The 22,320-nt window shown below is 50.1% G+C and overlaps 8 protein-coding genes across 8 annotated transcripts; 4 read left to right on the forward strand and 4 right to left on the reverse strand.

Annotated features, from left to right (window-relative positions):
• Positions 1-1,098: 1,098 nt before the first annotated feature.
• ABOM_008162 (uncharacterized protein) lies at positions 1,099-1,919 on the forward strand (the record flags this gene model as incomplete). Its single annotated transcript, XM_022535291.1, has 2 exons — positions 1,099-1,394; positions 1,646-1,919. The coding sequence occupies 2 exons, from the start codon at positions 1,099-1,101 to the stop codon at positions 1,917-1,919; spliced, it is 570 nt and encodes a 189-aa protein (XP_022386454.1).
• Positions 1,920-3,068: 1,149 nt separating this feature from the next.
• ABOM_008163 (uncharacterized protein) lies at positions 3,069-5,139 on the reverse strand (the record flags this gene model as incomplete). The annotated part of the gene is made up of 3 exons (XM_022535292.1): positions 3,069-4,633; positions 4,696-4,949; positions 5,036-5,139. 3 exons carry the CDS (start codon positions 5,137-5,139, stop codon positions 3,069-3,071), a joined length of 1,923 nt encoding a protein of 640 aa, XP_022386442.1.
• Positions 5,140-8,886: 3,747 nt separating this feature from the next.
• ABOM_008164 (uncharacterized protein) lies at positions 8,887-9,539 on the forward strand (the record flags this gene model as incomplete). Its single annotated transcript, XM_022535293.1, has 2 exons — positions 8,887-9,211; positions 9,301-9,539. 2 exons carry the CDS (start codon positions 8,887-8,889, stop codon positions 9,537-9,539), a joined length of 564 nt encoding a protein of 187 aa, XP_022386455.1.
• Positions 9,540-12,498: 2,959 nt separating this feature from the next.
• ABOM_008165 (sulfotransferase family protein) lies at positions 12,499-13,326 on the forward strand (the record flags this gene model as incomplete). The annotated part of the gene is made up of 1 exon (XM_022535294.1): positions 12,499-13,326. One exon carries the CDS (start codon positions 12,499-12,501, stop codon positions 13,324-13,326), a length of 828 nt encoding a protein of 275 aa, XP_022386456.1.
• Positions 13,327-13,704: 378 nt separating this feature from the next.
• Positions 13,705-15,322, reverse strand: ABOM_008166 (class I SAM-dependent methyltransferase; the record flags this gene model as incomplete). Its single annotated transcript, XM_022535295.1, has 10 exons — positions 13,705-13,750; positions 13,830-13,915; positions 13,993-14,329; positions 14,408-14,617; positions 14,671-14,711; positions 14,761-14,827; positions 14,884-14,925; positions 14,979-15,071; positions 15,126-15,169; positions 15,233-15,322. The coding sequence occupies 10 exons, from the start codon at positions 15,320-15,322 to the stop codon at positions 13,705-13,707; spliced, it is 1,056 nt and encodes a 351-aa protein (XP_022386457.1).
• Positions 15,323-16,467: 1,145 nt separating this feature from the next.
• Positions 16,468-17,664, reverse strand: ABOM_008167 (guanine nucleotide exchange factor SDO1; the record flags this gene model as incomplete). The annotated part of the gene is made up of 2 exons (XM_022535296.1): positions 16,468-17,432; positions 17,598-17,664. The coding sequence occupies 2 exons, from the start codon at positions 17,662-17,664 to the stop codon at positions 16,468-16,470; spliced, it is 1,032 nt and encodes a 343-aa protein (XP_022386458.1).
• A 604-nt stretch (positions 17,665-18,268) lies between these two features.
• cp3 (carboxypeptidase C PRC1) lies at positions 18,269-19,949 on the forward strand (the record flags this gene model as incomplete). The annotated part of the gene is made up of 2 exons (XM_022535297.1): positions 18,269-18,731; positions 18,784-19,949. 2 exons carry the CDS (start codon positions 18,269-18,271, stop codon positions 19,947-19,949), a joined length of 1,629 nt encoding a protein of 542 aa, XP_022386440.1.
• Positions 19,950-20,721: 772 nt separating this feature from the next.
• ABOM_008169 (40S ribosomal protein uS13) lies at positions 20,722-21,547 on the reverse strand (the record flags this gene model as incomplete). Its single annotated transcript, XM_022535298.1, has 3 exons — positions 20,722-21,019; positions 21,165-21,330; positions 21,544-21,547. 3 exons carry the CDS (start codon positions 21,545-21,547, stop codon positions 20,722-20,724), a joined length of 468 nt encoding a protein of 155 aa, XP_022386441.1.
• Positions 21,548-22,320: the final 773 nt, after the last annotated feature.

Here is a 22,320-nt window from a genome sequence, read left to right on the forward strand (position 1 = left end):
CACCCTGGATTACGCAGTTTTCAGCTCGTGGCGCAGCAAGTGGGTGAGGAGATCACCACGTTGGCGGGCGAATCGCGAAGGCTGGCTCAGGGGCCCAATGATTCAAAGCTTACTCGGAGTCGAGAAAGCTTGGCCTAGAATTGTGCATCAGTGGATGGATCGTGAATTGGTGGATATTCTCCGCTATTGATTCTCTCGGTTATTAGTTCCTGGTAAATCCCTCGTGGGGCCGTGGAGTCTCACCGGCAACTTGCCTCTGCGACTTTTGCCCCTGATCTGATTCCTGGAAATTGTCGACGTTATTGTCATCATGAGGGCATCGACGTATTGAATGGGGAGGGGAACAAAGAGGGTCAACTGTTAAACTATTTGTCCTGGGGTCTGGACTATTGAAAGAGACTATTGAGGATGCAGGTATGAAAGAGGAAATGGCAGCATCCGACAAACCCGTGACCCCACCTGACTTGTTTCAACCCTTGTTCTCCGTTACATTTCATTGTCCCGGTTGACGACTGGTGGGGAATTGCAGGACAAAACAAATATCGGTGAGGATAATAAATTCTTTATCTTTCTTTTCAGACTAAGGCATCGCCGCGGAAAGTGCCATTCATCTCCTACAAAGTATCGCCATTATGGCATTCGCCCTCTTGTTACCTACGTCATCGCGGCACTTGCCTGTAGTCTCGCGCATCTCGATGACTTGTTCCAATCCACAGCCTCGCACTGCTTAATACAGTGGGAGTCCCGATAAAACTGGGCAGTTTTAGCAATATCCCAGTGGAGATCCTTCTCCAAATCGCCCGTTTACTGGACACCAAACATCTCAGCAATGTATTAGCAACATGTACCTCCATCGCATTTCATTGTCGCCGTCTAGTAACACTACCGAATCTTATATCTGTTGTTGAAAATGTCGACATTGACAGTCTCAAGAACCTCCTGATAGCCGGGATAGACCCTAACTTCACTGGCAGCGAAGGGTACACACTACTCGCTCTGGCCATGATACAGTTTAGCGACGACATGTCCCGGTATAGCAGACCGTTTTGTTTTGAGAAAACGACGCCTGGGAAATATAAGAGATTTGCTAAATTTATCATGCTCTTACTACAGTATAATGCTGATCCATCTATACCAAACGATGATAACAAGCTGCCGCTCGATTTTGCTACCTTCGATCTTTTGGATGACGAGGGAGTCTGTCACGCTCTATACGATAAAGGGGCCAAAACCACCGACTTTCCTACTTTCACCAGCGTATGCGCATATCAGAGCATCCTATGCATCAAGAAGCTTGTTGGCAACGCAACCAACATAGCCGGTGCATGGGACAGCTACGGCCAAGACCTCACAATATTACATTCTGTAATGATGAGCTCCAGCTTTCAGCATCCGTACGAACTAATCAGTGCTATACTTACTTCTAGAAAATGCACCTGAGCTCGTAGATAAGCCGGCGAATGAGGGAAGAACGCCTCTTCATTGTGCTGCAACAAGGGGTAGCGAGGAACTTGTCTGCTACTTAATAAGGGGGCCAACGCCGAGGCGTTTAGCTTGTACCACAAAACCCCATTACTCTATGCAGTGAGTGCTAGAGCTGTAGGTATACTTAACTAGTAAGACAACTACTTACCAAGATAAGTAGCATAAGTCCAACAGCACCACCTCCAGGTTACCTGTCACCATTATTACAAGCGCTCGATGATGCACAGAATGAGTTTCGCCCCCAGTCGCTTCAAATTGCGAGGGTTTTACTCGAGTATGATAGAACACTGCTGGACGATGAATGCAAAGCATGGATCGAAGAGAGACGCTCGTGGCAGATGCCAGCCGAGTACCATGAGGACTTCAAAGCGATTGCATGGATTGCGGAGATTTCGCAGGAGCAAGCGACTAACCCGTCTCATTCAGGAGGCTAAGAACATGGGATGCTCCTACGTTTTCCCATCTATCTTTTCATTATTATAACTTTAGGTGTTCGGGTTATACTTGCTCTTCGTTCTTAGACTGCACTGTTCTAGTGAATTTCAATCGTGGAAGTTAATTTACCTATAGTTCAGGTCAAGCCGATTGCTACTACGACCGGCGTGTTTCAGGTCGAATAGATACATTGAAACCATAGCGTAATTAAACTCTATATGAGAGTAGTTAATATTGCAGTGGTTTATCCCCTAGCGAGGTCTTTATACCAAGATATAACAAGGCTCTTTCTTATTCTTCACTTACAGAAAGAACATCCTCCAGCACCAAAGTAATTTTACAACAAGAGCCCCAGAAAGAAAGAAAGAAAGACAAATCAAAGGAAAGCTAAAATATCATCCAGTCTTATACTAGTAGTAAGTAAGCCATGGGGTCAATAGTGAACCCCGCTAGTGACACTACAGCCCATAGAAGAGCAATAAACCCCCTATTCCTCGACTCCATATTTAGATCGTCCGTCAGTTCGATATACTGCGGCCACCATTCCCGAACGAATGAAGACCGCCCCGCTCGGCTTTTCGTAGCGGTTCTCCGATATACATGCCCAGATGGGGAGAGATCTTAGACGGGAGGGTAAAAATAGATATCAGATCCGGAGGATGTGGACTAGTAGTATCATGATGAGTCCTGCATGTCAAAAGTACGGGCAAATGGCGGTGAATGGCACCAGGTCAGATATCAGCCCATTGCATTTCCAGGAGAATTTTTCCAGAACAGCACGAATACAAGGGGAAAAGCGAGAAACAAAAAGAAAGAGAAAGAAATTTCTTGATTATCATTAACTAATAGCAGAACAGGCAATTGCTTTACAACCAACACGACAGAATGTCCATCCCATCCAACCCGTCCGCCATCCTTTTGGTATCCATCCTATCACGTCGATTATCATACACGCCATTGACATACATGAAGATATATCACTTGAATATATTTTTTTTTCCGTTGTTTTCGGTTTTCTCTCTTGAACCAACCCTCTTGGGTCCGTGGGTATCAGGAAATAGGGTCTCCGTGGGCTTCCATCCCATCCGTCAAATAGCCAAAATAAAAACAAAACGACAACAGAGGAAGATATCAGTCTGTTCCTTCCGTTAGGCCTTTTCGCCCTTGAGCTTACGCTTGAACCATCCGAAGAAGCCGCTCTTGCGCTTCTCTAGCTTGGCAGCCTCGGCCTTGGCAGTTTCTTGCGCCTGAGCTTGCGCCTTGCTGGCTTCGGTCTTCACTGCCTCCTTGCCCTGGTCGATAAGACTCTTGCCTTCCTCCGGCTTGCTGGTGGTGTCGGCCGGCGCGGCCTGTGCGGCCTGAGGTTCCTTCGTCTTGGCCTCTTCGGGTTTCTTGATGTCCTCCGACTGCAACTCCTCCGGCTTCTTGGCCGTGGCAGCACTTTCCTCCTGAGCATCCTGTACTGCACGGGGCTCCTTGGTTTTGGCTTCTTCCGGCTTCTGAATCTCCTCCGGCTGCTTTGCGGCGCCGGTACCCGCTTCCTGTGCCTCCTTGGCAACGGGTTGACTCTCGGGCAGCTGGTCCTTGACTGCTGCGGTGCCCTCCTGCACCTCGGCGGCCGGTTGGCTCTCTTCAGGGATGGTGTCCTTGAGAGCAGCCTGGGGACTGTCGGACACGCCCTGAGTTTCCTGTTCCACCTTGGACACGGTTTGGTCGGCAGCGGACTGGTTGGCAGAAGTAACCTTCGAGTCGGGGCCCTCGTGAATGCTGGAGGGAACCTTAAGGACTGGTTCAGCGGCAGGAGCTGGAGCAGAGGTTGCCGTGCCAGTACCGGCGCCAGCGGTTGCAGATGCGGCGTTGGCGGTCGAGTCGGTTGCTAAAGGAGCAGTTGCGCCGGAAGGAGTCGCTGTCTCTGTGGCAACGATCTCTGAAGGAGCTGCGGCGGCAGTCAGCTCGGTTTTAGACGGAGCCTCCGGTTCGCTGGTAACAACTGCTGCAGCGGTGGCGGGAGGCTCGCTCGCGACCGTCTCCTCTGCCTTCGAAACTTCAGAGTCTTTGGGCTGCTCAACAAGATCGGCTTTGCCGGCAGAAGTGGGGGCTCCGGTTGGAGCAATGTCCTCTGCGCCGTTGGGTTCGGTGGCGACCGTCTTCTCCTCCGCCGTAGAGACCTCAGAGTCCTTGGGTTTCTCAGTAGCATCAGCGCTGATATCAGAGGTAGGGGCTCCCGTTGGGGCAATGTCCTCTGCGCCTTTGGGCTCGGTAGAGGTGCTAGAGACAGGAACAGCCGATGCCACAGCAGTCGAGGTGGCCGTAGACTTCTCCTCAGACGTCTCCTCCACGGAAGACAGACCAGGGACATTCAGGACGGTTGACACATAATCGTTAGGGTCAGCACCAAGGCCTGGCACAATCTGAGGCTGCACGCTACCCGTGTCGGCGGGAACTTCAGGTTTCCTCGCCAAGGATCCCGTCTCAGCAACATGACCAGAGGTTGCACCCGCAGCCGCAACGGTATCATCCACCTTCGCGATCTTATGGGGCAATTCATCGTCCTTGGCCGTCAGACTGCCCTCGTATGGCCGTTTAGCATGGGTATCGAAAGTGTCTGCCACGGTCTCTTTCGGGCGCTCGGGGAGGGAGGTTTCCGTTCCAGCAGTTGGGGCCAGATTCTCAGGGGTCAATTTGAGCGGTTCCTCGGTCACGGACGATTCGACTGTGAAAAGAAAGGGTTAGGCTAGGAATATTGTGTGGAAAACAAACAAATACGCTACTTACTTGCTCCGATTGCCTCTCCATTAGGCAACGCAGCCTTGTCAGCCAGGCCGGTCTCCGCCTTGTTTACAGCGTCCTGCAAAATCTCTCTAGCCTCTTCAGTGGAGGCCGGCGGGGCGGCTGAGGGAATATTGGTAGTCGCATCGGGAACAGTGGTGGTAGGGCCCGCCGTGGCGGCCTCAATAGGTTCAGTGACAACATCGCTGACCTCGCCTTCTCCCTTCGCAACAGTCTCCTCAACTTCATGACCAGGGGTCCTGCGCAGGTGTCAGTATAGCTGCAGAGACGCGCGACCGTCCCTCCCGGAAAGATCCGGTGCGGGCGAGTGCGAAGTGCGACTTACACGGGGTTCTGAATATCAGTGGCCTTCTTGGTCGCAGCGGCGGCGGCACCACCAGCCTTGCCGCCCTTGTTCTTGTTCTTACTCTTTCCTCCTTTCTTGGGCATGGTGGTCGACGATAATCTGGTTGCGAGCGGGGGGTTAGAGAGGGTTGGGGCACGTATCGATGACGACAAGAGGTTGCGCGGGGTTCCGAGGGTCGCATGGAGACTTACAGTAGGGTCGAGACTGATGGAGGATGGAAGGTTGATACAGAATTGAGGCGTTGGGCGACTCAATTCAAGCGGTGGCAGTCTGGAAACGGACAGGTTGCGTGGAATCAGGGGTGGGTGAAGGTCTGCCTGGTATGTTGGTTCCTTCCGAATGCTAATTAATTCGTTCGGGGAACGTTATTCCGCGATGGTCGGGAGGGTAGTCCACCAAACAATAATTGTCCCCCCGTCGCGAGATGTCTTTGACTAGCTCGTGTTGTAGTTGCAATAGAGGAGAGTGAGAACAAAGGGCGTCGAGCTCCAAATTGACAATCGCCAACCATGCAGCCAAAGTAAACATTGACCACACACTGGTCACGCGCCGGTCACATGAGGCGCATCCAAGGGACACTTTCGATCCTTGCGCGCTACAGAAACTTGTTTTCTAAGGGCAATTGACACCAGAAATGGCTGGAAGGGAGAGCAATCGAAATTGCGATTATCGCCTTGTCAAAAATGCTTAACAATTACAGGGGAATCGTTCCAGTTTACAGCCATGGTTACTCGTTCTCATCGTCTTGCTGCCCGCATCGTTCGGGAACAAGCAACTTGCCTCCCCTCCAATTGACATGATATCTATTCAATTAACCCTAAAGACGGACTCAACCGATCCGCTGGTTTCAGATGATTGATGCGATCATGCTATTGGAAATTTCCGAAGGGGGATCTCAGCCGCTGAGAGGCATTATCTGAATTCGAAGCAGTCCGCTGTTTTCGGTGGCGGCGATCCGCGGTGTGCCTGCAGTAGCTGGACTCTTAGCAAGGCTGGGGTACAGTTAACCCTACCTCGGCTTATTGTTGTTCCGGCAGAACGACGTTTCCGGGTAGGGTAAGTTTGCACTTGACCTAGCCACCTCACAGGAAATTGGTAGCACGTGACCAATACAGGCGGACTGCGCAGGGAGACGGGGACTGATCGTTGGACTTGATCCTTATGCGATCAGGATATGTCGGTGTATGTTCAGTGACAATACAGGGACACATTTGACAAGGCTACACTGTCTTTCGAGGCATGCCGCATATACTCGTAGAGAGCTTGGTCGACAAGCGAGTTACATCACCAAAAATGTGTGCGGCCTATCAACTTAAAATAGTCTCTTTGCCCAGAATGTGTGGCCTTCGGGTTACGTAGAGCTAAGTCTCAATAGACCAGACAGGGATGGCAGTGTGCGCCTTGCAGGGCTTGACATGGGTTAACAGTCAAGGTTCAATGACTAAGTTGATGTTCACTGAGTGAGACACAGCCAGCCAACGGACAGAAGTTACGCATGGTTACTTCGCCTCGATATTACTAGTGTCCCTTACCGGTCGTCATGTGAAGCATTGTCCAATGATGCGTATAAGATGCATTAATGCCTAAAGACAAGTTGAAGAATCTGAATGTTCCAGAAGGTCAACATGGGTGACATCATCGGCGATACGCAGCTGAGTGCCCAACAAAGGCTCCGTGAGCCCCTTGCAGCCACGGCAGAATCGGACTAGAGCACTCGAGTAATTATCTCCAAAGGGAAATAAATATATAAAAAAAAAAGAGAGAGAGAGAGAAAGAGAAAGAAAGACCAAGGAAAAAAGAGGTAGTGCGTGAATGACGCAGTACAAAAAGTTTGACCGACGCAGGGATCGAACCTGCAATCTCTTGATTCGTAGTCAAGCGCCTTGCCATTGGGCCAGCCGGCCTATTTGTTGAAAGAAGTGAGCGATATTTGCCTACATAAAGCAAAGAAATATTGTTCACTAGCAACACGGAAACAGCGTGCCGAGTGGGGAACGCCGACGGGTCCGCCGGGATTAGCATCCCAGACATATCACTTGCCCACCACCCACTTATCATCAATCACATTATTGATGGATATTAGCAAAAATTACTAGTTGCCTCTAGTCGCTGTATACCCACTGCGCCAACGCCATTGACGGCATAGTGGGCTTTGAACGACGATGGGAAGCGTGGTCGGAGTCACCGCCCCGGCCAAGGATTGACGTTGCATACATGAACGAACAATGATGGCGATATGAGTCGCATGGACTACGGTAAAGATAGATAACAATAATGTTTATGCGGCCGCATGTTACATCCGGGTGACACTCGGGTTCTTCAAAGTCTACGGTTCCTTGGGTTGGCTGGCTCGGTGGTGGCACGTCGATCGGTCCGGCTTGGCCGAGAGACGTTCTGGAATTCTTCGCTGCAGGACACGACAGCATTGCATTCCTCTGGCTTTTTTCAGTCATGGGTGTGCCATTGCCACCCCATTATGCTGCAGGTGGGCGAACCACCAATACCGCGCGTCAGGGAGGGCAACCAGTTGTCATTCTTGAACATGGTAATTTATCTTTCCTTCTGATTGGGAGTTTCAAGAGCGAGAATCCTTTGCAACCCATCGACGGCCAGGAATGCTTGGCCAGCGGCGAACCACCCGAGAAAACGTAACCATGGTAGGATTGGTGGGAAAGGGTAGTACCTTTCCTTGATGCACACATTGCACACAACACAGGTCGGCGCAACCCGATGATTTCTGTTTGATTGTAAACGGGGCGAGAAAAGGTAATCAATCGGCTAGGGTTGGGAGACATCCGGGCATCGGCCATCGCTGAACCCTTGCGGCATTTCTTTTCACATTGAAAGCCTTGCTGGGCAGGAAAACAGTTGGCCTGGCGGTCACAGTCATCATCATATTAATTATTATTGGCCCCCAGATAAGCCGTCAGATTCCTCCAAGTGGTAAACTCTCCAGTGACTCTTGACTTTATCGAGGACCTATGGCATTCACAATGCGATAGGTAAATCGACTAAACCATTCGGGAAAACCGGATCATGGTCTGGATTCCAGTACTGTATTGTGTAATGTGCGCACGCACGCACACACGGAGAGAGAGAGATAGAGAGAGAGAAATAGTGCTAATGAAATCTCCACGTTGACTTGACGCCCCTCTTTTTCTGATTGTCTCACCGGATGAAGTGATGGCTTATCGCGGCTTAGAGCGCCGGACTAAACCCAGAAGGGAAGTAGACGATAACCTTAGACCCGGTTAATACGGTAAAGTCGGGTATGCCTCGTCGTCTGGTATTCCAGTACCTGGTACGCACACCCCCCCGGTCATGCCCGCTGAACCAATGATCACCGTCCTTTTGCATTTCGCTCCTAATGAAAATTCCCCCAAACCCATGAAATCATTGGTATGATTCATGTAACCAACTGTTGGAGTGGGATTCCGTCGATGTTCCGTAGTTTACCACTTAACCTGTCTGAGCTATATTCCTTCCAACGCCCCCCCCCCCCAAACCTGTATCTATTCTATGACTTCCTGTGCTCTCTCTCTCTCTCTCTCTCTCTTTTCTATTTCTTCCTCCCATTCCTAGTTCACACCAACCTCCTTCCTTCATACCCGTCTATGCAAACGATGATATCACAGTTTGTCCGTAATCACGACTGTCGCTTGTGCTTGCACGCTCTCCCTCGCGTCCATTCCCTTCTCGGGAAAGGTCTGCTGCTGTGAGTTGCTGACGGGATCTGACGCTTGTTCCCATACATCGAACTATACACACCGGATCAACCATTTGATTGTGCACACGGGAAATAGGAGGGCTTTTCGGTACTGCTCGCCAACATGAGTCTTCGCGAAAAGGTTCGCAGAGTGTTTCGTCGCTCGTCTAGCGGTTCGAAATCGAAGGACAATTCCAATCCCATCAAGATCGAGTATTACAAGCGCCATGAAATTCCGCCGTCCAAGTTCAAGGGCCCATTTGACCGCGAGCACCAAAAAAGGCTGGCGGCATGGTCCTTTGGCGACGCCCAGGACGAACGTCCCCGTTCCCCGGATCTCTCTTTGTCCCCTTGCGCATCGTTGCCCGGCTATTTGAGGCCTCGTGTCCAGGAGGATAGTGTGGCTCCTGACGAGGTTCCCTCGGTTGCCCCAGAGGATTTGTCTGATGGTACGTAACCCTCCCCTTCCTAGTGTCTCCCTTGCCGCATTCTTAATTCTTAACCCCCACGTGCTTGACCGTTGTCTAACATGGACTAGCATCCGCCACGATCTCCGACGACGAGCGCCAGGAGAACAGTGGATCCACCTCCTCGACCGCTTATGACCCGGACAGCTACAGCAGCTCCATGATGACTCTCTTCGACGAAGTTATCCGACAGGCTCGATCGCCCACCTCAAGGAGACGATCCGCTACACGTCACCCGTGGTCCGGGCCATCTCCCCACCCCCACTGTCCCCCAAGGGCAGCTACATGCCGTTCGCCCCCGAAGATTTGACCCGTGCTTTGAACGCCGTGCAAATCTGTGGTTAACCTGACTTCTGGCCAAGTCAATTCCCTCTTCATTTCTTACGTCACGTGAGCGTCCGACCACACGGCGCTTCCCTACTCGGACCCTTTTCTCATATTTTAATCTTCGACGACCCTGGTGTGCGCTTCCCTTCTTCCCGCCCTATTTCTCCCGAGTAGTGTGACGGTTGGTCATGATTCGCGATGACCCGATTTACGAGGACCACTTTTTATGCGGCTTTGACGCGAGGGGGCAAAACCTAATTACCCCCCCCAACCTGGGCCTCCACTGCCTCCATCCATGCATGCAACGAGCGATGTTTTCCAAAAGCGAACGGTTTCCCGTGTATTGTCCTTTGAGCGTATACCCGTTTGAGGTTTTGAATTTTTTTCCCCCGGGTTCCCGGGGTGGATTGTACTGTATGTACATGATTATTAGACGAATAGAATCAGTGTACCAACAACAAGCCCTTTTTTTTTCCGCGGAGTAAGCCCAGCCAAGCAAAGTACGGACCTGCATGAAAAAGAACCGGCTTCTAGACTCTTCCCCTCACCGAACAGTTCAATCAAGCTTCGAGTAAAACCATGGGATGTTAATCATTCCCGCCAAGACAATAGACCGACAACCGACTCGACCCAACGTCGATCCGCGTAACCCAGAATGTCAGTCACGCGATGCCACTGCCAATAAGGTGAAGACCGTTATCGCATTATTGGTCTGGCTTTAGGGACGCCTGGTTTGATCGTCGGCAGCGGTGGAAATAGACTCGACGTCCGTTGCGAGGCTAACTTTATGCTTCGTTGCACTTCGGCTGATACCCTGCTTGTCATGTTGATTAGGATGTAACTCTGTTCCAAGGTTCCTTTCGAATTATCTCCACTGTTGTCATGAAATGACGTACAGCCCTAAGCATATTTGGCAAAAAGATCCAAAGACGGGGCGATTAAGTTCCAGTGGTTTGTTCGATACACTTGTCGCCGCTTTAATGGTAGCAGCACGTGAGCATCCAGATTCGTTCACATGTTGTAGCTTTCCACCCGGACACGAATTCAAGCCCTCAAACTCATCAGTGGAGAACTATCTTAACTTTCTTCTTGAATACGTACTGTACATTGTACATGTCATCCTCAACACTCACCCCCAGACTGTGTCACTCAGCATTCACAACTCCCCCAAATATAGTCTCCGTCTACTATCATCCTATCAATATCCATCTCCACCCACGCATAGAAAGCTCTATAATAAATAAACGAAAGACTGTTCATACCACTCCATCGAGCTTAGAACTACTCCCAACAATTACCGATTCATCCAGCAACGCTCAACACATGAAACCCACGCTCTGAACAGTGGAGTAAGACCAGCACCATGTCCCGTACAGACCAGAAGATATAAAGTTTAGCAACCTTGATACTCTTACTCTTTCCAAAGCACACCATCCACATTGGACCTTGTTATCCATTGCTAAGGGGCATATTTTAATCTAGAAGCACACCGAAGACTAAGTGAACAAGACCAGAACAATATCTGCACTCCAGTGTGGCCTTTCTAAATGCCGAAGGCAAGATATGTAGTATAGGTGTGTGGAACGAGCTCTAGGGAACCATTTGAGCAGCTACCCTAAACTTGTGTGGAGGACAAAGTACTCCGTGTAATCGATTGTGTAATCAAATGAGGTCCAGATTTCTCCTCAGTTCCGGTGTAATTCCGTTAGGGGAATTAGGGACTGTCGGCGCATATCGTCAAGGTAATTATAATTTAAAGCTTTGGACTAGGGCAGAATGTGTGTGTGTGTGTGTGTGTGTGTGTGTGTGTTCTCATGTAGAGGCCACCTGCTATACCTGTGGCTCAAGATGCAATAAATCTCCAAGGTCGTATATTAATGTCGACTGTTATATTTAATAGGCTTACCCCGTCAAGTTGATCTAGGTGATCACTCCGGATTATTCTTCCGGTTTACTGTACATTTTCCATAAACACAAGTAAGCAGCTAATGCACAATTTGTTAACAAGGGATACAGAGATTGCTACAACTCCAACCAGGAAACGTATAGAGAATGGAATAACGGGAGGTTAGATGCTGGGATATACACTTTATTCTATTTCTTACATGGCCCTCTGAGAGCGGGAGTGAATAGCAGAATGGACCCTCTGATTGAACTCCCATGGTATATACTAGTATTCATAGCCGGTTTTCAGACGAGTACCCTTAAAATAACATTTGGTAGTGATATTTCTGTGCGTCTAGATATGGTTTCTAGTATCTCTTGATCGTGGTAGAACTTGGGAGTTAGGAAGACAGACCTAGAACAGTGTAGGGTTATCCCAGAATATGAATCCAAGGTGAATGGTATCCTCCCCACTAGTTACATATAAATATATCTACTATATTCTCACTTCCAGTTCAAGTCTTGAACACATGAGCCCTCAACTACCGACTTGACCTCCCTTCATGCAGTGCACCAGCCTTGACTTGCACGGATCACACAACCAGCCTAAACCAACAAGTGCCAAATGCAGCTGTGATTGAATAAGGCTGAACTTGGCGTATGCCAATCAACAGACACACGGGCCATGTGGGAGGCCTTAGTGGGGTTGAAGCCAAAAATACGAGGGTCTAATCAGCCTGATTTACCCATCCACATCAGATCCATGTAAGTGTTATGTCCGAAAACGTCCAGCATATATGTAGGCGTTTCCCAGCGTGTGCCGTTGACTACGTCGTTGTCCTACCCAATTCCCCTTTTCCTATAGACGTCCTTCTCCTCTGTCTGTTCAATATTTTCAACCAAGCGAAGGTATTGGTTTTCAGTAAATTGTAGCATTATTTATTCACTGGGCTGTCCCACGGGTTATATCCAAATTACTCCCCAGTTCTTCTATAAGAACTCCATATAATATCACAATAAACCAAATCCTCCAGAAGAAAAGAAACCAAACCACCACCATGACCCTCGACCCCCTCTACCACACCCTCTACAACCTCCCCTCCCCCTCGCAAAAACGCACCCAACCAATGCAAGTCCTGGCCGTAGGAATCTCCCGCTCAGGAACCGAATCCCTCCGCGAAGCCCTCCACACGCTAGGCATAAACCACACCCACCACGGCTTCGACACCATCCTGCCGCCGTCCTCCCTGCAAGCCACCTACCGCCTTCTCCAGAAGAAATACACCGGGCCCCCGACGACCCTCACAGCCACCGACTTCGACACCGTGCTCGGCAGCTGCGTCGGTGTGACAGACCTCATCGCTGCGGAATTCGCCCTGGAACTTATCGCCGCATACCCCGACGCCAAAGTCATCCTCAATGTCCGGCGCGACCTCGACGGCTGGTACAAAAGTATGCAGCTGACCATGGGGTACTTTGACCGCAATCCCGTAGATTGGGATTGGTGCAAAAGTTGGTTCTGTGCGGAATTGTTCTGGATCCGGCAGTGTATGTGTCGGACTATGATGCCGAGGTTCTTTCGGGGGAGCTTCGAGTCGAATGGGAGGTGGGTTTATGAGAGTCATGTGGCGGCAATTAGGGGCTTGGGGTTGGGTGAGAGGTTGTTGGAGTGGAGTGTTGAGGATGGCTGGGAGCCGCTTTGTAGCTTTCTGGGGAAGGAGGTGCCTGGTTGTGAGTTTCCCAGTGGGAACCCGCCGAAGGCCTGGGCGGAGAGGATTGCCAGGACTATGGAGGTGCATCATCGACGGGCGCTCCGGAATATGGTGGTGTTTTTTGCGGGGTTGGGGGTTGCTTTGGGTGTTTTGGGAGCTTGGTTGGTTTATTAGGGGGCTTGAGGGTGAGGCTTTTGTGACATATATCCTGATTTGGAGGATTGGTGTCGAGAATTTGGCAGGTTCTTGGAAGGCTTCGTTGATTAAAATCACGGAAGGGGTAGTTGATGGTCTGCATTCTTGGAAATTGCACAGGTTCATTATTGCTCTTCGTAAATGACTAAATATAAGTCAGGAATCTAGGCCTCCTTATCATTCTCCCCAGTCGTATACTGAAAATAGGTCCGCTAGAAATCAGCTACTAAATCGAAAGACCACCCACATAAGTACAACGTCTAAATAACGCAATCATCGCCACGCTAGGTCAGGCTCTATCGCCTACCTCATTATCCTGCGTATTGGCACTCCTCGTGAAGATCGTATTTGGCGACATCAAGGTACACGTCCTTTGAGCGGCTTCTGACCGTGGACGCTCACGCTATTTACAATTTAAAGAAAACAGTCAGTTGCTGATCCCACCATCCAGCTTTCCCTATCAGAATAGGGCGTGGACTTACACGTGAAAATAGGCATGGATCTTTGAATAGTCGCGCAAGCCTTTCCTCATCTTGGCCAAGAATACTTGTACTTCCTCATAGCTCCACTGTTTATGGCGTCAGTATCGTGCGAATAGATTCAGCTGTCCCGGAAGCCGAGAAGAGCTCAGACAGAGGGCCTTACCCCCATCACACGGGTGAGCAGTGCCATGGACCATCCTTCTATACCCTGCTCGCAATGCAGCAGATTCCACCGTCCCAGCTGTCGGTGGTGCTCGTCCCTGCTCCAAGGACCAACAGGAAGCTTGAATCGCCGCTCGGTTACATTCTCAAAACCGGCGTCAATCATGTACTGGCGGGCTAAGTCGGCGATGCGAAACGTTTTGCCGAATCTCTCTCCTGCCTCGATAAATATACGTGACCACTCTGCCAGAATGTGGTCCGAGGTCACAGTGCCGTCATCCGATCTGAACTGGATTGACATCTCGAGTTGGTCAAACCATGCGCCGGGCCGAAGACCGCTGTAGCAATTAGAAATTGCCTATCTACCATAGATCTAACGAGCGTGATGTTCAACAGGGAGCTCTAGTGCAACCTACATCAACATGTTGCGATAGAACGCTGGCCAGTCAGAAATCGCCCCGTAGAGTGCACGCACGTGGATAAGATCGAAATGGTTCTCTGGATATGCCCATGAATCTTCTGCGTCGTCGATCTCAAACCGAAGGTTTGGTGGTACAAAGCTGGGTTGCGTCGGCGATAGGTCGGTTCCAATGATCTCTGCGGATGGGTATTCGTCTGCGAAGTCACTAGGCACATGTAAGCAATCGTGGATGATCAATATATACTGTTTGACACCAACATAGCCCATATTCCGGTTCCAGTACCGATGTCGAGCACTCTCTGTTGTATTCCGTCAGCCACGCTTCCAGTCGATGCGATCGGACCTTACTTGGATATCATCAGAGATGGGGGCAAGACACAACTTGTTTCCGAGAAGCATTGTGAACATATGATGGCTACAGTCTAATGTTAGAGTGATGGAGCGGTTGTTGACCTCGCGTCCGGTACGTACGCTATGTCGAGTTGTTCATTCTGGGTCTCGTCGTTCGGGCCCCTGATCATCTTAGCCATCCGCATCCTCGGTAGAAAGTCACGCGATTATAGTACCAGTAAGCACCGTCCTTGTAAGCATGGTATCGTCTCCCGTTTTCATAGCGATAAGCGGTGATCATCGAATTGATCGAGGTGGTGTCGCTCGCGCTAGGAAGGTCAATATCAGGGCAGGCGACATCTATCATGGAGGTCGTATCTCACAACTCCTCAAAATAATCGGAATCTGTGCCATCATCCAGCTCTCCCTGCACTGGTCAGCCCCGCGATTTCCGATGAATGGAGGGCAATGACGAGAAGGGGAGACGGACCGCATCATCGTAATTGTCCTCCACGTCTTGCTCCCTCGGCGGGGATTCCGAGTCGGACCGTGGTGATTTCTGGCGTCTCGCAGCTCCCATGGTAAAATGGCTTGACAGTTACTCCACATCCCTCACGAGAACCGGGAATCTTGGTTGTTTTCAACTTCCAGCGTAAGCTCCACACCGAATGAGGATCCTCCCCACTTAAGGTTTAGTCCCAGGCACCGTGCGCCGCCATTGATCGAACCAATGATGCCTTAATACGAAGGCCACGGCTCCACTTCTCTACCACTATCCAGGTAAAGAGTGGAGCCTCAGGTGTGGAGTATTGGCTGTACTGCCATCCTTTGGAGGTGCCGCCGTGCCGGTGCACTTGGAGAGTTGCCCAAGGGAGCAAGGATGTCTTGCTGAAGAGTCAACGCTGTGGTCTGATACAGTTTTGAGTACCCACAGGCGTGCATGCGATCCAGCAATGAGATCGTCGCACCCAAGGTCAGGAGCACCTTGCAGCGCTAGTCCTTCTAACGGGGTGGTTGTGAGTAATGAATGCGACATTGTCAGTACCTAGTGTTTGCCAGTGAACGCATCCAAGGCGAAGGTAAACCTTATGCGGCCTATTGCTGGCCGTTGTCACCTCATTTTCTTTGTCAACGTTGCAGAAACCGTGCAAAGGCCTTATGAAATAGTACAAAGCAAGGGCAGAACAAACGAGATAGTCAATCCAGTGATGGTCTAACGGTCATACCCCACCCTCGGCAAATTTGACAACCCATTCGGCTAACTGGACTCGGATTATCAAGATTCAAGAGGAAGCGACTGCGGATTTCGGAGACGGTTTTCAGCTGTGGGGGACGCTAGCTTGGAGAGTTATCGAATCAGGTTGCGACGGGGACTGAGGGAATTACTACTGAATTACCGTAGCTCTCCCGGTGCGGACAGTATGGGGTAGGAAGGAGGATACTTAGGTAGTGAGAGTGAGTTGGTTTAGCTCGGTCACGTTGTCGCCATCCATCTTTTAGAGCTCACGTTACGACATGTATGAGATGAGTCAAGTTTAGATATATTTTATGTCTATCCTCTGAGAACCAACCGGAAAATCATCATATAAGTAATCATTTCATTAGCACTGGTATCCGACATCTATCCGAATAATCATCAATCATAGCACACCCCTGAGATCTATACAGGGATCGATCCATGCCCGAGGTTCGCAAGTTGCTCGAATCAATCACTCTCAGGGCACTTTAGTCTTCATGAGTGACGGCCATATCCAGCACTTCAACTCGCCCTCTGCCCCGGGTGTCGTTGCCCACAAATTCATTTAGTCCCTTGAACGCGCCTGGTTCAGCAAAACCAACAACCTCCCACTCGTCGCCTGCAATATCCTGCGACTCGACCGACTCGATGAAGCTCAAGATCTTATCCTTGACGTTAGTCGGTGCCTTTGGCTGCGGAGGTTCAGCATCAGATGCCCCCTCAGCATCGGAATCTTGTTGACGTGCGGACTTCTTCGATCCTTTGCCGCCTTTCTTGTTGGATTTGGAGTTGCCGCCCGACGAAACTTCCTTCTCTTTGTTCGGGCCCGCTGGTGCTGCGGACTTGACGCTTTGCTTCAAGAGCGGCACAGGACAGGTCACGCGAAGGCGCATCCGTGCTCGCATCACTGGAATGGGTTGCCATGCAATAAGTGCCTTCATAGCTTCGAGGGCTTGTATTTTCGCCGATTTGTTGGGCGTAACACCAGTCCAGAGTGGCTTCCGAGCTTGCGCCGGGCGTGACTCATCTCCCGCACCGCTTGCTTCCCCATTGTTGTTCTGACTCTGCACTTGTTGCATCTGTCCACTCGCTGAACTCAGTTGATCTAACGCCTTAGAGATCATTCCCGGTGTGTAGACTCGCTTGGTCGTCGGGTCAACAAGCCTGCCCGATACAATATCCAATACCTCCTTCTCTACCCGCTCGACGATCTCCTTTCGTTCGCGCTCGCCAACCTGCACCTCACCTTTCCGGAGGATCTCTTGTCGAATCTCGTCCGCAGGAGTATTGGCACCGAAGGCTTTGGCTATTTCTGCAGACGGGGCGGTCTGTGCTTTCGAAACGGAGAGGAAAATGGTAGGCACTTGTAGGACATTGTCGAGATCTTTCTCGGCACCGGATCGGTATTCTAGGAGTTTGTTCTTGTAGCAGGCGAGTTCGAATCGCTTTTTACCTGATGATGAAAAAATGTTAGCGGGGTTGCGGGGTTGATCTCGTAAGTTCTAGTTTCCTTCTTTTCCCCCTCTATTCCCTCTTTTCCCCTTTCCTTCAAGAATAGTCTTCGCAACCATGTATATCTATAGAACCAAGCGCCGAAACAGAAAGAATATTTGCGGACCTTTTTTCAACCTCACCACTGATACATTGGTGAATTTAATCTGATTACTGGGTTGCATAATCGGCATCTTGGCGGACGTGTCTTCTCAGAAGACGTAGAATGCAAACTGTGATAAAGAATGAATAAAACAAAAAAAGATTGGTTAACAAAGCGTACGGGGGTATCTTTCGAGCTTTTGATGCGTGAAGAAATTATGTCAACTTTTGAATCTTTTCCAATAGTCTCGTGATTGGCGGAGACGACGATGACGCGGGTCTCGTGATTGCATGAGTCAGCGACCTGTAGGTACGGCTGACTCAGCGCGTGACTTCTTGTTTCCCCGGAGGTCCTCTCTCACATGATTGGCTGCCCTGGGGACTGCTATCGGCGTCATCGGCGCCTCCCATCGTTCCCCCAACCAACCTAGGTTCACCTCCTCTTCCTCCCCATCCCCTTCTTCTCTGACCTTTTATCACCCGTAGCTGGTTCTTCATCAGCTACTGAACTTATTCTGTTAGATTCGTTGTTCCTGTATGTTGCAATCCCTACAATATCTCCTATCTACCCCCAACAACAGCGTGATACTGATAAGCTACTTGCCTAGACCGCAAGGTACCCTCTTATCGCCGTCTCGTACTTCCCATCATAAACACCCCCTTGTTACATCTTATTTGGTGTCTAAGTGATCCAAGATGAGAGTATTGCCGGCTACTTTGCTGGTGGGAGCTGCCTCCGCGGCCGTTCCGCCTCTCCAGCAGGTGCTTGGTCGGCCTGAGGAGGGCATGGGCTTCTCCAAGCCACTCCAGGCCTTCCAAGAGCAGCTGAAGACTCTTTCAGATGACGCTCGTAAGCTCTGGGATGAAGTTGCCAACTACTTCCCGGACAGCATGGACCACAACCCGGTCTTCTCTCTTCCCAAGAAGCACACCCGTCGTCCGGATTCTCACTGGGACCACATTGTCCGTGGTTCTGATGTCCAGAAGATCTGGGTGAACAATGCCAACGGAGAGAAGGAGAGAGAGATCGACGGAAAGCTTGAGGCTTACGATCTCAGGGTCAAGAAGGCTGATCCGAGCGCTCTCGGTATTGACCCGAATGTGAAGCAGTACACTGGTTATCTCGACGATAACGATAATGACAAGCATCTGTTCTACTGTGAGTTCCCTTGACCGCCATTTGGTTATTTGTTTGATACTAACTCGCCCAGGGTTCTTTGAATCTCGCAATGATCCTAAGAATGACCCCGTCGTGCTCTGGCTGAATGGCGGCCCCGGCTGCTCTTCCCTCACTGGCCTATTCATGGAGCTGGGACCTAGCAGCATCGGTGAAAATATTAAGCCTATTTACAATGACTTCTCGTGGAACTCTAACACCTCCGTCATTTTCCTTGATCAGCCCGTTAACGTCGGCTATTCCTACAGTGGCTCCGCTGTCAGCGACACTGTTGCTGCTGGCAAGGATGTCTACGCTCTGCTCTCTCTCTTCTTCAAACAGTTCCCCGAGTATGCGAAGCAGGACTTTCACATTGCCGGCGAGTCCTATGCCGGACATTACATTCCGGTCTTTGCATCCGAGATCTTGGCCCACAAAAATCGCAACATCAATCTCAAGTCCGTCCTCATTGGCAACGGTCTCACGGACGGCCTCACTCAGTACGAGTACTACCGCCCTATGGGATGTGGTGAGGGTGGCTACGATGCTGTCCTCGATAAGGCCACCTGCCAATCTATGGACAATGCCTTGCCCCGTTGCAAGTCGATGATCGAGTCTTGCTATAACTCTGAGAGTGCCTGGGTCTGTGTCCCTGCCTCGATTTACTGCAACAATGCTCTTATCGGACCTTACCAGCGCACTGGACAGAACGTCTACGACGTTCGCAGCAAGTGTGAGGATGAAAGTAACCTTTGCTACAAGGGCATGGGCTACGTGAGTAAATATCTTAACAAGGCTGAGGTTCGCAAGGCAGTCGGAGCCGAAGTCGATGGTTACGACTCGTGCAACTTCGACATTAACCGTAACTTCCTCTTCCACGGTGATTGGATGAAGCCCTACCACCGTCTCGTTCCCGGACTTCTCGAGCAGATTCCTGTGCTGATCTACGCCGGTGATGCCGACTACATCTGCAACTGGCTCGGCAACAAGGCCTGGACGGAGGCTCTTGAATGGCCTGGCCAGAAGGAGTACGCCTCGGCCGAGTTGGAGGATCTGAAGATCGAGCAGAATGAACATACCGGCAAGAAGATCGGTCAGGTTAAGTCTCATGGAAACTTTACCTTCATGCGTCTCTACGGTGGAGGTCACATGGTTCCCATGGACCAACCCGAGGCTAGTCTGGAATTCTTCAACCGCTGGTTGGGTGGTGAATGGTTCTAGACTGGCCAAATGAGCTTTAGGTAAGGCATGCCTGGATGTGTCTTGGTTATATGGTGCTGGCCCAGTGACTGGCATACTAAACCTGTTTGATGCGTAATGTGCTTCAATTGCCTGTGTACTGTGATGTTTGTACATCAACCTTCATGGTCGTATCGTGCTATGTGCATGAAATATATATAGGGTAACGATCCGACGACTAGAATACAGATCCTTTTCATAGAACACTCGCACGTCTGCTTCATTTCTTAGACCATAAAACAATCCGTAATTGACTACACATTTGATAAAGCGAAGCGGAAGTAACATTGTACGGGGGGTGTTCGTACATCCCCAAGGACAGTAGGAGGTGCATACAGAGTAGATAACAGCAACGATGTCCTTATCATGAGACCACTGATAAGTACTCTCTGCAGATTGTCCAATGTTACAAACTTATCTGAGAGCATTTGAGATCTAACGTTCGAGGTATACGGCAGGCCAACAAGAAGAACGTTGCAGCCATATGGAGGCAAGAGGGGGATGGTTCTACTAGTGGAAGCAAGTCCAATCCCAGTAGGTCCTTTTTTAGAACAAGAATGAAGATTTTATGTTTCATGTCATATTGGTATGATTGTTTCATTTTCGACCCGTGCCAATTTTTATATCTAACACCAGATCATGTGCAGGTCCCACGAGAATTCGTTAAAACACACCAACATACAAAAAGGAATTCCCCCATCCCCACCAGCAAGTACGAAGGAAAAAACACAGCTTTGTGACCCTCTCGTATGGCTTAGCCCTTCTTCTTGCTGACACCAACGGTGCGGCCACGGCGACCGGTGGTCTTGGTGTGCTGACCACGGACACGGAGACCCCAGTAGTGACGGAGACCGCGGTGGGAGCGGATCTTCTTCAGGCGCTCAAGGTCCTCACGCATCTTGCTGTCCAAGTTGTTGGAGACAACCTGGGAGTCCTTGCCATCGGTGATGTCGCGCTGTCTGTTCAGGAACCAGGTGGGGATCTTGTACTGAGTAGGGTTCTGGAGGATGGTGACGACACGCTCAAGCTCTTCGGTGGTAAGCTCACCGGCGCTGCGGAGAAAGAATCCTGTTAACTACATTGTCCTGCATCTTCGGTCTTCATCCACTCGATCCTGGTGGCCACCTCCTCTTTCCTCATGATGATGATTGCTCCCATTTGCAAGATATCTGATGGTGGAAAAACCGGAAAACATACCGCTTGTTGAGGTCAACATCAGCCTTCTTGCAGACCAAGTTGGAGTAACGGCGACCGACACCCTTGATCTGGGTCAAGGCGTACATGATCTTCTGCTTGCCGTCAACATTGGTGTTGAGCAGACGCAAGATGTACTGGAAGTTCGTCTTCTCGCCGGACACGAGCGCTGTAGGTCAGAAAATCAGTCAGCCTTTTCTTTCTGTATTCTCCATTGTATTTCCGACAACGCCGTGATTTCATCGTCATCCCCTTCCATCTCTTGTCGATAACTCCCACGCAAAGTTGCAACCCGTCTCTTTCATCGGGGAAAATGGCGGAACGACAAGACACCAGGGATTTTGCAAATCAAAAGCAGCTCGGGATCAGGAGTAGAACGTACACATGATGGGCGGTTGGCGCGACGGGATCGCGGTTGATTGTCGACAGCGAGAGGGGTGAGAAGGAGTTGAAATCGAGGGCCCGACTTTGCTTTGGACTTTGCTTCGGCTCCCGTTGTGGGATCGGGTAATCACGCTAGGCCTCTTTGGGCATTTGTGCGCTCGCTTACCCTGTGAGCGCTAGTCTTAGAACAGCTAGCCCCGTCTTTTGGGACATGGCTCATGTGACATTTGTGTAATATTACGGTTCTGAGTGTATGGTAATATTACGCTTATCGATTGCTTTTTCTTGCTCTCTCCATATCTCTGCTTATCAGTGTCGTCTCCGCAATGGGGACATCTTTGCAGTCTCATTTTAGGAATGATATTTATGAGCGTATGCCAATACTTTCTCCTACTCAGTCTTAATCTGTTTGATTAGACACTAACTCTAGTGAATGCTCTTATCCGTGTTGTCGTACTTTTCCTTGTCTTGCATCTCTATACGCTTGCTCTTCAGGAAAAAAGCATGTACCGCATGCTCTCCATTCACTCAGTCATCCCAGGAATATGCCACACGTATGTGGCGTTACTGCTTTTACTCATCCTTGGGTGATTTGACTAATCATCGAACAGCTCAAGATACCTATAAAACTCTATTATCCTAGCTCCGGAGCGAACAGCTTCCGGAGAGTACAGCTTCAACCCGTAGCAAATACCCTGATTTGAATATCACTGCTGTTGGGACAACCAAATTGCTATGCATAGCTACGTGGGTGGCTCCAATTGTTTAGAGATGT

This window comes from Aspergillus bombycis (genome assembly GCF_001792695.1).
Source record: "Aspergillus bombycis strain NRRL26010 chromosome Unknown contig00083, whole genome shotgun sequence".
Taxonomy (NCBI): Eukaryota; Fungi; Ascomycota; class Eurotiomycetes; order Eurotiales; family Aspergillaceae; genus Aspergillus; species Aspergillus bombycis.